General features: G+C 41.9%; 1 protein-coding gene across 12 annotated transcripts in view; it reads left to right on the plus strand.

The window, feature by feature from the left end:
* The window catches only part of atg13 (ATG13 autophagy related 13 homolog (S. cerevisiae)), an 86,088-nt gene that overhangs the window by 24,665 nt on the left and 46,501 nt on the right, over positions 1 to 14,922 (plus strand). For 6 of the 12 annotated variants that reach the window (XM_078220437.1, XM_078220429.1, XM_078220434.1 and 3 more), the window contains one exon: positions 7,910 to 8,008. The exons of the other annotated variants lie outside the window; for them this stretch is intronic. In XM_078220437.1, the coding sequence (XP_078076563.1) occupies positions 7,910 to 8,008 (99 nt within the window). The remainder of the gene's footprint in view (positions 1 to 7,909; positions 8,009 to 14,922) is intronic. 12 annotated transcript variants of the gene reach the window in all.

Below are 14,922 nucleotides of genomic sequence, written 5' to 3' on the forward strand. Positions count from 1 at the left end.
CATCTGTCACTTGGTTTCAGAGTGTGGTGTATCTGACCACATTTTGCCTATTGGCTTACATGGGCTGGGTACTTTTGTAATTTCTGTTATCCTTACAAATCTGTATATATCTGTAGAGGTGTAGCTGGGGTGAAGGAGTAGTGTATTATTGTTATCTTTTCTAATTTAATAACTGTTTTATTCTTCTGTTAAAAGTTCATTGGTAGTCCTGTGATTCTGTGCATCCATATATTCTGAACAAAAAATAAATGTTAGGATGTATCAAGCTAAGTTCCATCCTGGGATCTGACTTGTCCAGTAATAATATCAGCTGAGATCGTAACAAGGGGATTAGCAGAGAAGTGCCACTCACAGGAGCCTTACCCGCAACACAGGTTGTACAATGTGAAATTAATGTCCCTCAACATGTCAGAACAGCAGTGTCTCAGGAGACAAAGTGCTAGGTGCCATGTAGACCCCATCCAGGATATTGTCATTGTTCGTTCCAGTGAACAGAATTTATTTTAAAAATAAAAACTGATTATACAATAAAACACTAATAGATTATGGAATCTGGAGATAGTGACAAGTGGTATTGTCACTGGACTAATAATCGAGAGACCCAGGGTACTGCTCTAAGGACCCAGGTTTGAATCCCGCCACGGCAGATGGTGACATTTGAATTCAATAAAAATCTGGAGTCACAAATCTAATGATCAAAAACCATTGTATTTGTTGTAAAAAGCCATCTGGTTCACTAATGCCCTTTAGGGGAGGAAATCTGCTCCACTTATCTGTTCTAGCCTACATGTGACTCCAGATCCATAGCGATGTGGTTGACTCTTAACTGCCACTCAGTTCGAGGGCAATTAGGAATCAGCAACAAATGCTTGCCGGCAATGCCCACATTCATGAAAGAATAATGAAAAAAACCTATATCATTCAACTGTGGGAAAATTACATCTGTGTTATACATGTGCCATTAGTATTTTGTCTACAAAGATACAAGTCGCCAAAGCAACCAAAATATTACATCCCGGAGCTACGTAACTGTCGGTAAAGGTATGAAATATTGCCCTAGCTGTTTCCAGTTGTGAATTTGGGTATCTTGAGGATTTACCTGAGGTGGTTTCTCAGTACATATGGCGAATTATGTAAAAGATTGAAGAGTTTTTGTCAATCCATTCTTTGTTTTAAGTTCTAACAATAGAATACAAAGGGCAAGACTTTCCGTGCAACCCGCCATGTGTTTCACAGGGGCAGCCTGCCAGTGGCCAGCGGCAGGATCTTTTGATCATGCTGTTGTCAATGGGGTTGATTACACCTGTGCAATTGGCGGGGCCGGAAGATCCTGCCGGCACGAATGGCCGGAAAATTCCTGCCAATGCATCTTGTTGCCGCCTTGCTGGAAATTGGAAAATTGGAACATTTTGAAAATGGCATTTGTAATCAGTGTGCACCCCCCCCCCCCTCCAAGTTTTAAACCCTAGTTCTATTGTTCCAAGTATTAAACTAATGGGAATATATCACACCTTGAAATGCATTGGTCACTATTATTAATGCTTTGGAATTTTGGCCCTGTATTAAGATATGACCTTGTAATGTGCAGAATATGATATATGTACATCATCTGTGATGCCATTACTGTTGCCTTGAATTCAATTTTGGTATTTTTTATGAACGAACCCTTTGTGTTCGAAAATGGCTAAATTTACGTAATTGTAAGACATTATAATAGCAAAGATCATTCAGCTTACAGGGCAGTATTCTTGTTTATTTCTTAATATCACTGGTCAATTCATTAGTGGACCTTGTTTTTATTGCAATCAAAGTGGAGCTTTTACTGTCCAATATCTCATTCAATAATAATGTGACTCGGGGATTATAATAGCAACTGTTAATGTGTTTACCAGCTACTACGCTGTTGCACATGCTGACACCATTAACCCTGATATTTATGGGAGGCAAGGGGGAATCAGGAGTTGGGGGAGGCAGTACAGCTGGAAACACGAAAATTGCAGATAATATAGGGAACATGCTAAATCTAATACAGTTTGACTCCAAATTTTGCTTGCCATTTCTCATCCTGCAGCCAGCCAGATTGAAAGGCTGGCTGGTTACCATGCAGGGAGGCTGAAGCACCAGGCTACACCAATGAATAAAGAAGAGTGGGAGAGGCAGAGAAATCTTAAAGATCTTAGGAAAGATTGGAAAGGAAGAGGTAAAATTGGAGGTTGTGGGGAGGTCAAGTTCATTAATTTGGGGCACTAGAGAGAAGCGAACCTATTTTTTCTGGCCCACAAGCAGTACAAGATCCTGGCCATTTTAACCTAATTCAGCTGCCTGGTTATTTGAGCCATGGAAAATCCAGCCCCATGGGCATAAAATGAAAACTGCTAAAATTTGAGGCATGCTGCCTGATTAAAATATTTTAAATTCCAGATCCAAATCTGGGACCAGATAAGTCATTCAACCCTAAGCTCCTTAAACCAGGGGTGGTGGCGGGTTTCGGTCAGGTTTCTGATTATCTATTGAAGTTTTAACTCCTACCCACGTTGGCCAGGGGATTAAATTCCCCCCCATGAATTACCTTTTTGTGGAAACTGGGCTAAAAGTCTTTCTATTGAAGTAAGGCAAAATTATTATTCAATAAATTCGTGTATTTTAAATGAAGTATGTGAATAAGTTGAATGTTTTTCAGTGAGATTTATCAATTTCCTGTGCTTCTCATTCCAATAAAATAACCAAGATACATGTCTTCGAATGCTCTACGCACATGTTCAGTTAAAGCAAGCCATATCCAATTTGTCTGGTTCTGTATTTCTATTACAGTTTGCTTGGGCATACACATCAATTTCTGTGCCTGAGAAAGAATGTCATCCCCTTTTATCAGAGATTTGATGTCATCTCTGATGTTAGAGATTTGGCCCAACGAGCTGTTAGTTACCAAGTGACTTAAATAGATTAGTCATTTAAATTGAACCAACTATGGAACATAAAAAGGAAAAGATGTCTCTTATTATTAACTATGCCAGAGCTGTCCTTCAATTTACATGCAAGACATCTTTGATGATTGTTGGCAATGATTGGCTGTAATAATTGACTACCTTTATGGATCTGTTGTCCATTGTTTAAAGCTATAGAAATTTGCATCATTAAGTGATTTCAATACTGGCACCTTTTGATGCATAGGAACTATTTTGCCATGCTGGTATGAGATGTTTGATTGCTTTTTTATAGACTAATTAACTTTTTAAAAATTACTATGAGAACTAGGCTGCTGGCTAAAGATTAAGACAACATATCGGGGGCGATTCTCCCAAAAAATTCTAAGTGTCGAATTCGTGTGAAAACTGGAGTAAATCAAGCTGGTTTTTCAGTGCGAGTTCAGAGAATAATCTCTCACACTATGTGCACTGCTGAATGCACTAGCGTAAATCACGTAAAACATCAGAGGGCGGGGCCTATTCCCACCCAGGAAGCTGGCAGTATAATGCTGAGTGGACCATTGCTTGCGCCGATCTATCAGCGTTGAGACCTCTCACCCCCACTCCACAGCCAGACCGCTAGGCCCCCCCCCCCCCCCCCAAAGCATGCCTGAGCCTAGCCTTAACACCACCCCCCCCTCACCTCCACCCCTGCAGCCCCAATCGCTGGCCTCCCTCCCACCACCACTGATCCTGATTGCAGAGTGGCAGCAGGACCCCCCCCCCCACCCCCTTGGCACTGCCCCATGCCTGATGGGCAGTGCCAAGGTGCCCCCTGGGGCTAGGCTGGCACTGCCAAGATGCCAATGCCCAGGGGCACCCTGCCCACCGGTGCCCAACACTCTAGGGAGCCTCAATTGCCCCCCCCCCCACCCTTCACTCCAGTGGGGTCAGCACACCAGCTCCCTGTAAGTAGGGGGTCATTGTAAATCCCACTAGAGTGAAATAATCCTGGCGGGGGGAAGAGGCTAGTGGGCCCGGAGACTTCCGTCCTAGGCCCATGAATTATATTTAAAATATATTTAAATTAAGCCCTGCATAGGTAATGGAGCTCCGCGCCATATTCTGGCACGGAGCTGACGGTGCAAGAAATCCGGCGCTGGTAGACGCGTTCTGGGTCAGATGCCCAGTATGGATCATGCTAATCCAGCCCCTAAAAAATTAGCGCAGCAGAATGGGACGATCTCCCCCATGAATTTAACATTACAGACAGCAGAGATGAAAAGGGAATTAAACATCAGTTTCAACCTGAAAGTTAGGAAAGCATTTGATATTTTGCATTGAGAACAATTTTGTTGGAGAATCAATGAAAATAGGTCATAGATTTAAAATGAGAATGAGGACAGAGATTAAGGTAAATTTATTACCGTGGTTTTGTTTGAGTATGGAATACTTTGCTGCAACAAGTGGTTCAGACAGAGACTGTATCTTTTAAAATAAAAGTTATAAATATTTTAAGCAGAGGAGCATATGGGACAAATGGAGTGTGTGGGACATTTAGATTAATTTTGGGATGCTCTGAGAGCAGACCTTAACGTGACAGGTTGAGTGACTGAGCTCCTGCTAGGTGCAAACTAAGTTTTTATCAAAACTGCATATTATAAATGTAAAGTAAGTTCCAGGCTGCAACTTAATCTTGTGGAGCAAGGTGTTATTAAGTAAAATATTATGCTTGTAAATCCACAAAAAGCAGAACTAACCCAATCCATCCAGATACTAATAATGAAGCAAAATACTGCAGATGTGAGAAATTTGCAATAACAAAGGAAAATACTGCAAATATTCAGCAGGCTGAACAGACTTGAAATGTTAACCCTGTTTTTCTCTCTCCATGTATGCCACCAGACACTTGTTGAGTATTTCCAACATTTTCTGTTTTTATTCAACCTAATTACTGCCCCCTATCCTACTCTCAATCATGAGTAAGGAACGTGTTATTTACTGTGTTATTAAGTAGCACTTACCTATAATCTGTTCGCCAGTGCTCATTTTGGGTTCTGCCAAGCCCACTCCGCTTCAGATCTCATTACAGCCTTGGTTCAAATATGGACTGAAGAGCTGGGTTCCAGAGTGAGATGAGGGTACTGCCCTTGACATTTGACTGGGCATGCCATCAAAGAGCCAGAATAAAATTGACCTGAATGGGATTTGCGAAAACACGTCACTAGTTAGAGCTGCACAGAGAGCAACAAAAATTATTACAGTAGTTTGAGGCTATTCAACTCACCCCCAGAGCATTGCTGCAGAAATTCTTCATGGCAGTGTCATTGTCACAACCATCTTCAGCTGTTTCATCAATGGCCTTCCCTCCATTCTGAGGTCAGACCTGGAGATCTTCACCAATTATAGCACAGTGTTCAGTTGCATTCACTACTCCTCAGATACTGAAGCAGTTTGTATTCACGTGCAGCATTACCTGGAAAACATTTAGTCTTGTAAAGATAAATGGCAAATGTCATTCGTGCCACACCCGTGTCCGTCAATGATCATCTCCAACAAGAGAGGATCTAACCACCTCCCCTGACATTCAAAGGCACTGTAGAAAGTTAGTGTGCAAGTACAGCAAGTAATTCGGAAGGCAAATTGAAATTTGGCCCTTATTGCATGGCAGATGGAAGATAAAAGTAGAGGAAGTCTTGCTACAGTTGTACAAGGCAATGGTGTGATCACATCTGGAGTATTGTGTACAGTTTTGGTTTCCTTCCTGGAGGAGCACTATTTTTGATTTGGAAGGAGTTCAGAGAAGGTTCACCAGGCTGATTCCTAGGTTGAAGGGGTTGCCTTATGAGGAAACGTTGATCTAGTTGAGCCTATACTCATTGGATTTTTGAAGAATAAGAAGTGATTTTATTGAAACATGAGATTCTGAAGTGTTTTGACAAGGTAGGTGGTGGGAGAATGTTTCCCCTCCCAGTCGAATCGAGTACTAGAGGGCACAGTTTGAAAATAAGAGATTTCCCATTGATGGGGAATTAGAGGAATTTCTTCTTTCAGACTGTTGTTCATCATATAAATTGTCTTTCACTGAGAGGACTGGAGGCCAAGTAATTGGATATAATCAAAGCTGAGTTAGACAGATTTTTGATTGGCAAGCAAGTCAAGGGTTTGGGGGGCAAGCAGGAAACTGGAGTTAAGGCACAACCAGATCACCCGTGATCTTATTGAATGGTGGAGTAATCTTGATGAGTTGAAAAGCCTATTCCACCTATTTCTTATGATTTTATAATCCATTGTCAAATCTATCAATGTCCTGGGGTCCAACACTGACTAAAAAATGTAAATGGACCAGCCACATATTGTAACTACAACAGCACAGGTGGCACAGTGGTTAGCACTGCTGCTTCACAGCACCATGGACCTGGGTTCAATTCCTGGCTTGGGTCACTGTCTGTGCAGAGTTTGCATGTTCTCTCCATGTCTGCATGGGTTTCCTCCCACAATCCAAAAACTTGCTGCTTAGGTGCACTGGCCATTCTAAATTCTCCCTCAGTGTACCCGAACAGGCGTCAGAGTGTGGCGACTAGGGGATTTTCACAACTTTATTGCAATGTTAATGTAAGTCCACTTGTGACACTAATAAATAAACTTAAGCACATCAGAGGCAAGTGACTCACCTCCTGACTCCACAAAGCTTTTCTAATATTTATAAGCACAAGTCAGAGAATAGTTCAAACTTACCTGCTTGAGTGCAGTTTCTACAGCACTCAAAAAGCTTGACAGTAACCAGAGCAAAGCTGCTCATTTGGTTGGCACCCCATATACCACTTTAAATATTCACTCCCTCCACGATCAGCACAATAATGGCTGTAGCATGTCTCATCTAGAAGAGACACTACAGCAACTCCCAAGGCTTCTTTGACAATACCTTCCAAACCCATGACCTGTCGTGCTGAGGTGAAGGGCAACAGGGCAAACCCCAAGGCCCCCCCCCCAAGGCATGCACCACCCTGAATTGGAAATATATCACATTCTTTCATCATCATTGGGCCAAAAAGTGGAACACCCTACCTATGTGAGAAAACCTTCATCACATGACCAGCAGTAGTTCAAAAAGGCAGCTTACCCTGATCTTCCCATTGGTTAGGGATAGGTAATAAATGATGACTAATAAATGATAAACCATGCACATATCCCATGGAAACATTTTTTTAAAAAAACTTCCATTTCTGATCCACAAAGGATGACATTGTCTCCATTTTTTTCTTCTCTGTAATCTACCCCATGACAGGAAGATGTCACATCCTCTGCTCAGTGCTATGGCACTCAGAGTGGTTTAGATAAAAAAAAGAACAGAAACCAAACTTCCTTTCACCCACATTCTGTGCTTTTGATTGGTTCTGTGTTGCTAGAACCCCCGTTATCCAATGATTAATCTATGATTACTCGAGGGGAGAGAATTGATGCAATCTATGTAGGAATAAATAACCTTTGCATACCAATAAACCTGAAATTCATTTTCTGACATGAAACATCATTGTGAGAATGGACATGGACTCTTTCTTCTCCGTCTTTATTTTACTTAAACAAGTACAATTTGTTCTAGCATTCAGAAACACATCACTATCAACTCGGTCTGTTACAATTTTTCTCATCTGTCAGTGGTTGTGGTCTATTTTTATTGTGAAGACATACATTGATCTCTCATTTTATCTGTGCCATGTCTTGTGATTCTGTGACAATTGGCTTGAGAAACCTTTTGCTATAATTTATTAATGAATAAATATTCATATGACTTTGACCCTGTTTAATAGAATACCTCCGGTTATTCCTATTCACGTCTTTTTTACATTGACTAGATTTTTATTTTAATGCAATCTTTTACTAAGTCCTTCATCCCATTGCTTAACATTTTCCATGACAGTTAACTTGACCCAGGGACGTATATGATTATTCTTTTTAGGAACTCTTTAAAGTTGTAATTTCTACTTTGAATTATTTCACAGGCAGCTGGAGCGGACCCCGCCAATCATGGGGATTATCATAGACCACTTTGTAGATCGTCCCTATAGTGGATCATCACCACTACACCCATGTAACTACAGGTGGGACAGCAAAAATAATCTTAAGTATAAAGAATACTTTGTAAGCTGAACTGTGAAATCAAGATATCAGGTTCGGTTGCTTATTCAAGTGATTAATTGTCCCCATTTTGAAGTATAAAAACTGCACTAAGATGGTGTGAGGAATTGCATGATCTTCGTGGGATTGGAGATGTACTTCTGATTTTCATGGTCGAGGCAGTGTAGAGTATGCTCTACCCTGCTTCTCTCCTGTGCTACATTTGACACTAGATACCTATGCTACATTTGGCACTGGGTTCAAAATATGAAAAATATTTAATTTCCTAACTTGCAATTTAATATAAATTTTCAAAAAGCAGAATGAAGACTGCCATTGCTTTTCTTCACATTTTTTTTGTTTTCATTTCACCTTCATGCTCCTTTTGTATTTGCTTATTCCCTTGCTGTTCAATTTTGAATAAAATATGCCAGTTAATGCTCATTTATTCTTCTTGGTATTGGACCAAAATCCAAAGTACACTGCTAATCGATGTAGACCACTACATTATAGTACTACAACTCTAGTGTGTAAATGTGTTGAAGAATAGAAGACTGGTAAGAGCTCAAAGCTCTAAATAGTAAAACATAGAAAAGGTACGACTTAATCAGTGTTATCATTTTAGAATGGTCAAATAATATTTTTCCAGCTTTGTGCTTAAAAGATCCTGAAGGGGCGGTACAGTGGGTTAGCACTGCTGCCTCATAGCGCCAGGGACCTGGCTTCGATTCCTGGCTTGGGTCACTGTCTGTGCTGAGTCTGCTTGTTCTTCCCGTGTCTGTGTGGGTTTCCTCCGGGTGCTCCGGTTTCCTCCCACAGACCGAAAGGTGTGCTGGTTAGGGTGCATTGGCCATGCTAAATTCTCCCGTAGTGCACCCAAACAGGCGCTGGAGTGTGGCAACTAGGGGATTTTCACAGTAACTTCATTGCAGTGTTGACGTAAGCCACCTTGTGACACTAATAAATAAACTTTAAAGTGATATAAGCTGAGTGGGTAGGCCAGAATTTGGTGCGAGTCTTAGTTCACATGGTCTGATTCCTTTATTTAAACTTAGAAACTTTACTTCAGAAATTGGGACAAGCACATTGTCTGTCTATCCTTTTTCCATTGCCAGAGAATATAGCGAAATGGGTGAGATGGTGAGAAATTACTTTGCCCAAATACAAATTTATCCTGCATCATGTAAGTTGTGATAACATCAGGTGGAAGTTAGGCTCAAAATGTTAATTTCCACGCAGACAATAGAAAGTGCCAACTTCAAAATCTAAACTAGAAAAATGTGTTTTGACCTTATTTCAACAAAGCTCCCTGCACCTACCTCACCTGGTCCCTAGAGCACTCACCTGAAGAAGGGGCTTGGAGCTCCGAAAGCTTGTGTGGCTTTTGCTATCAAATAAACCTGTTGGACTTTAACCTGGTGTTGTTAAACTTCTTACTGTGTTTACCCCAGTCCAACGCCGGCATCTCCACACCCTAGAGGGGAAACAGAGTAGTTGCCTGGGAGGCTACTGTTTACAAACAAATTACTTTCAAATCCTGGAATTGAGGCTCGGTCAGAGCTGAGTCCCATCCCATTGTAATTCTGACAATGAAAGTAGGGAGACGATGGTGTAGTGGTAATGTCACCTGGAATCACAATCCAGAGGTCCACAGGTTAATGTCCTGGGGACCTGGTTCAAATCCAACCACAGCGACTGGCGGAAATTCAATTCAATTAATTAATAAATTCATCAATTAAAAAAATTCTGGATTTCCATGCAACGGTGCCATGAAATTGTTAAAAAGCCATCCTGTTAAGAGTCAACCACGGAAATGTGGTTGACTCTTAACTGCCCTTTGAAATTGCTGCAGAAAATTCAAAAAGGAATAAAACCATACAGACCACCCAACATTGACCTAAGCATCGGAAATGACAACAGCATGCCCAGCTCTGTCGACCCTGAAGAGTTAACTTTACTAACATCTGTGCCAAAATTGTGAGAATTGTCCCATAGACTAGTCAAGTAACAGACTGACATAGTCAACATTTGCAGAATCATACTTTATACTTTATTCCTCCATCACCATTCTGGGTCTGTCTTACCCCACCAGCAGGACAGACCCATCAGAAGTGGCAGCAGTGGTACACAGTCAACAAGGAGTTGCCTTGGGAGTCTTCAACATTAACTTTAGACCCCATGAAGTCTTATGCCACTAGGTCAAATATGAGCAAAGAAACCTCCTGATTGCCAACGACCATACTCCTTCTGTTGATTAATCAGTATTCCTCCATGTTGAACACCATTTGGAAGAAGTCCTGAGAGTGGCAAGGACACAAGGTTGTACTTTGGGTTGGAAATTTCAATGTCCATCACCAAAAGTGGCTCAGTAGTAGCACAACTGACTGAGTTGACTGAGTCCTGAAGGTGGTAAGGGAAAAAACAAGAAGTTAAAACCTACTACATATTGTCCTCATCAAGCTGTCTGTCATAGATGCATCTGTTCATGACAGTATAGGTCAGAAGGACCACTGCAGTCTAAGTGAAGACCAAGTCCCCACTTCACACTGAGATTCCCTTCATCATATTGTGCATCATTGCCACTATGCTAAATGAGATTGATTCAGATTAGTTCAAACAGCTCAAAACTGGGCACCAATGGAGCGCTGTGAACCATCTTTTGAACTCTTTTTATCTACGAGAGATGATGAACATGCAGCAAAAAGTCCATTTAGGTGGGTTGTCTTCGTTTCGCGCACCTATGCTGATGGATCGGAAAGCCTTTAGAGTCAGGTCCTGAAAAAAGTGCCACAGATGACAAGTGATGATGTGGGCTGTTTTTGGTATTGCCGCTGTTGTCAAGCTGCTGTAGCCACTAATTGGCATATAGTGCATGTCAGCCCACGGAAGTATCACCATTTTGCTCTTTCGCCAGCTGGTGACACCCAAATGAGATGGTTGATGTTTAGGGTCTTCATATCACATATCACATTGGGTGCTCCACTGATCATTTGGCTCTGTCGGCCTCATCATACAGAGGTTCTTTGGCATACGGCCATCTTCCAGGGGTGTCTGATCCACTTTCTTCTTAACATAGCTTCACATGCAAGTTTGTCCCTTTGGAGAATTGTGGGGAAGTGGTGGAAAGATTCCCAGGCTGATGATTAGTTTCTTAAACCACATGGTGAACATTGTTTCCATGGGCAATAAGCCGTTGAATGGTGCACGAACCAGAGCTTCTGGCTCAGTGGTGGGGACGCTGCCCTGCACTGCTCGACCTTCCCCTGATATGCTGAACCCACCTCTGTTTGATTCATGCCAACACACCTAGGAGCTTTGACTTTGAGAGGACTACCACATTTGTGATTTTGTTCAGCTGTGATATCCCCCTGGTGTGCCTCAGACAGTGAAGATGGAAATTATTGAGTTTTATTTCCTGGCAACTGTATACTGCCCATATTTCACAGCCATAAGGCAAGGTGCTGATAACACAGGCTTTAAAAAACATCAATTTGGCCCAAATGATCAGCTTGGTGTTATCTGATGTGCATTTTGTAAGTTGGTCAAAGGTGGTCACTGCTTTCCAAATGCTCTGCATCAAGGCACAGATTGTCATTGTGAACCTGAGGTAGCAGAATGTGTTAACTGCTTCCAGTGGTGCGTTATTTAAGTGTGATCAGATTGGAAGTGCAATACCTTGTCGCATGACCACAGTTTTCTTGACAGTTATCACATAATTACCACAGCACAAAGAGTTCATTCAGCTTTCCAAATGCCTTTAGGGCTCCAAATGAATCATAGAAACCCTACAGTACAGAAAGAGGCCATTCGGCCCATCGGGTCTGCACCGACCACAATCCCACCCAGGCCCTACCCCCCATATCCCTACATATTTACCCACTAATCCCTCTAACCTACGCATCTCAGGACACCTAAGGGCAATTTTTTTTTTAGCATAGACAATCAACCTAACCCGCACATCTTTGGACTGTGGGAGGAAACCGGAGCACCCGGAGGAAACCCACGCAGACACACGAGGAGAATGTGCAAACTCCACACCGACAGTGACCCAAGCCGGGAATCGAACCCAGGTCCCTGGAGCTGTGAAGCAGCAGTGCTAACCACTGTGCTACCATGCCACCCAAAATGAGTTTGCCTTTAGGACTATTCTTCCATCTTCTCACTGTAACCCTGCCCATGCTTCCTTTTCAGATATCAATCTAATTGCCTTTTGAATGTTTCAATTGCATTTCCACCACACTGTCAGGCAGTACATTCCAGACCCCAAGTACTCTGCATGAATAGATTTTTTCTCAAATCACTTTTGCTTCAGTTGTCAGGGAGAACAAGTTACAGGCGTGGGAAAGACAGTCCATGAATCATTGAGTGCTGTGTAAACGACTAGCACAGCATCATCAGTATGGAAGAGTTCCTTGATCGAGACGCAACGTGTTTTTGTTTTGACTTTCAATCTTGCTAGATATTAGAGCTTGCTGTCAGACCTACTATACAACAAGACTCCGTCCATATCTGTAGGAAAGGCGAAGGTCAGGAAGATGGGGAAGAAGATGCCAAATAAAGTGGGCTGGGGGGGGGCACAGTCTTGTTTCGCTCCATTTTTTAAATTCCAAAACTGTTGAAAGTGGAGCCATCAAAGAGCATGTTGTTGTGGAAGGGGCAGATGAGTCTGAAACTTTGGTGGACAGTCAGTTTTTTCCAAAACTTTGTCATGCTGATGGTGTGGTGTGCCAAATTAAGATATACAATAGCAAGATAAAGAGGTATGCCATGTTTAGTACTCTTTGTAGCTGGCAGCTGGAGAAGATTATGTCCACAGTGGATCCGCTGGTATGGAAATCACACTTTGCTTCGGGGTTCACTGGGTCTACAAGTTGATGGAGTCTTTTAAGTAAGACACTAGCAACGGCCTTCACTGTGATGCTAAGACATGCAGTGTAATTGTTGCAGTCTCTGTCGCCTTTAATTTTGTACAGTGTAATTATTTTGGCATCACGCATCTCCTCTGGAACAGAGATTGCCTTCTAGGTCGTAAAGGTGTGACAATAAATGGGGCTTCAGCCATCAATAACAGCAGAATTGTATTCAATCATATTCTATAATGTCATGACACAGTACATCCTTCACTCTGATGGGATCAACTCTGGTTCAATAAATAGTACAGGGCAGCAGGCTAGGAGCAGCTTCAGGCATACCTAAAACTGAGGTGTCAACCTGGTGAGCTACAACACAGGACTGTTTGAATGTCAAGCAGCAGGGCCAGTATGCAATAGACAGAGCCAAATGATTCCATACCCAGCAGATCAGATCAAAGCTCTGCTGCACCACCACATCTACTTTTGAATGGTGGTGGACAATTAAATAACTAACTGTAGGAAGAAGCTCCACAAATATTTCCATCCTCAATAATGGGGGAGCCCAGCAAATCAGCGGATAAGATGAGGCTAAAACATCATCAGCCAGAAGTGCTAAGTGGTTAATCCATCTTAGCCTCCTCCTGAGCGCTCCAGCATCATGGAGTGCCCCACCCACACTCCTAGCTAAGCTTATCCAGTACAGTCAAAACACTGCAAGATTGTGTGCCCCAGCTGGTGAATGGAAAATGGGCGTAGTCTTAGAATGAAGGGCCAATCATGTGGAATTATGATGAGCAGGTTATTCTTCATGTAAAAAGTTGTGTATCTTCTGAGCTTTCTGCCCTGAGGGTTGGTAATTTAATATTTAAAGCTGAAGGAGACAACAGATTTTTGGTGTCTGAGAATTGAGGGACATGGGGAGCAGCCAAAAAAGTAGAGCAGGACTGAAGATCAGCCATGGTCATTTGGATGGTGGAGCAGGTTTGAGGGACTAGATCGTCTATTGCTGCATGTATTTCATATGTTCTTGTGTTTTTAAACCATCACTGGCAACATATGCAGAATATATGCTTACACCAAAATGATGTCATCAAATCAAAAAGTTGGATAGGTTGAAGTACCTGTTTTTTCATTGATTTGCATTGATTCTCTCTCTTTCAATTGTTACAAATTATTGTGGAGATTGCAAATGGAAAGCTGCCCAATATAATATGTTGGGGGTTGCGGTGGGGGAAATAGTTCAGTGGTATGATGGTATGCAGCCTCAAAAAATTGAGACAAGGATTGTAGCCAGTGATCCCAGAGATTTGCTGTTGCCTGTCTAGGTCTGGCCGTTGGAATGAAAGGGGGCTGTCATTTAAGATCGGATGTATCCCCACGAGGAAGCTGGAAGGTTGAAGATGGAGTTGTCCTAGTTGCCATTTAGAAATAGCATAGGAAGCTTGCTGTTTCAGCTGAAGAATGATATGAGGTTTCTGAAAACATATACTGCTAATATCGATGTCCAGCTGAGTATATTAACAGGTAGAATTATGCACTCTATTGTGGTTCTTGTGTTGTCCTGTTGCTTGCTTATGTTACTAATCTGTGCTGGCAATGGCCTTAGAAGTGTAAGAGATACATTTTCACAGAAATTAGTGTTTTATGGCAAGTTAATGCCAATTTAATGGTTTATATTTTTAATATTCTGCTGATGCCATTTTTATTTATTTAGGCTCAGAATTAATACTGTCTCCGATTTTTTTTCCATATGCAAAATAATTAAACTGATATGGTTCCTTTTTAAGCCCATTTCTCTAACTGGAGAACAGGTTGGTGAGGGAATGGAGTATAAAAAATATAGAAGTCTTGCTAAAACTATACAAGGCACTAGTTAGAGCACACCTAGAATACTATGATAAGAACACTTATCTAAGGAAAGATATACTGGCATTGGAGGCAGTCCAGAGAAGGTTCACGAGGTTGATCCCGGGTATGAATGGATTAAAGTTGGGCCTGTACTCATTGGAGTTTAGAAGAATGAGGGGCGACCTATTTGAGACATA

Source organism: Mustelus asterias, chromosome 9, assembly GCF_964213995.1.
Source record: "Mustelus asterias chromosome 9, sMusAst1.hap1.1, whole genome shotgun sequence".
NCBI lineage: Eukaryota > Metazoa > Chordata > Chondrichthyes > Carcharhiniformes > Triakidae > Mustelus > Mustelus asterias.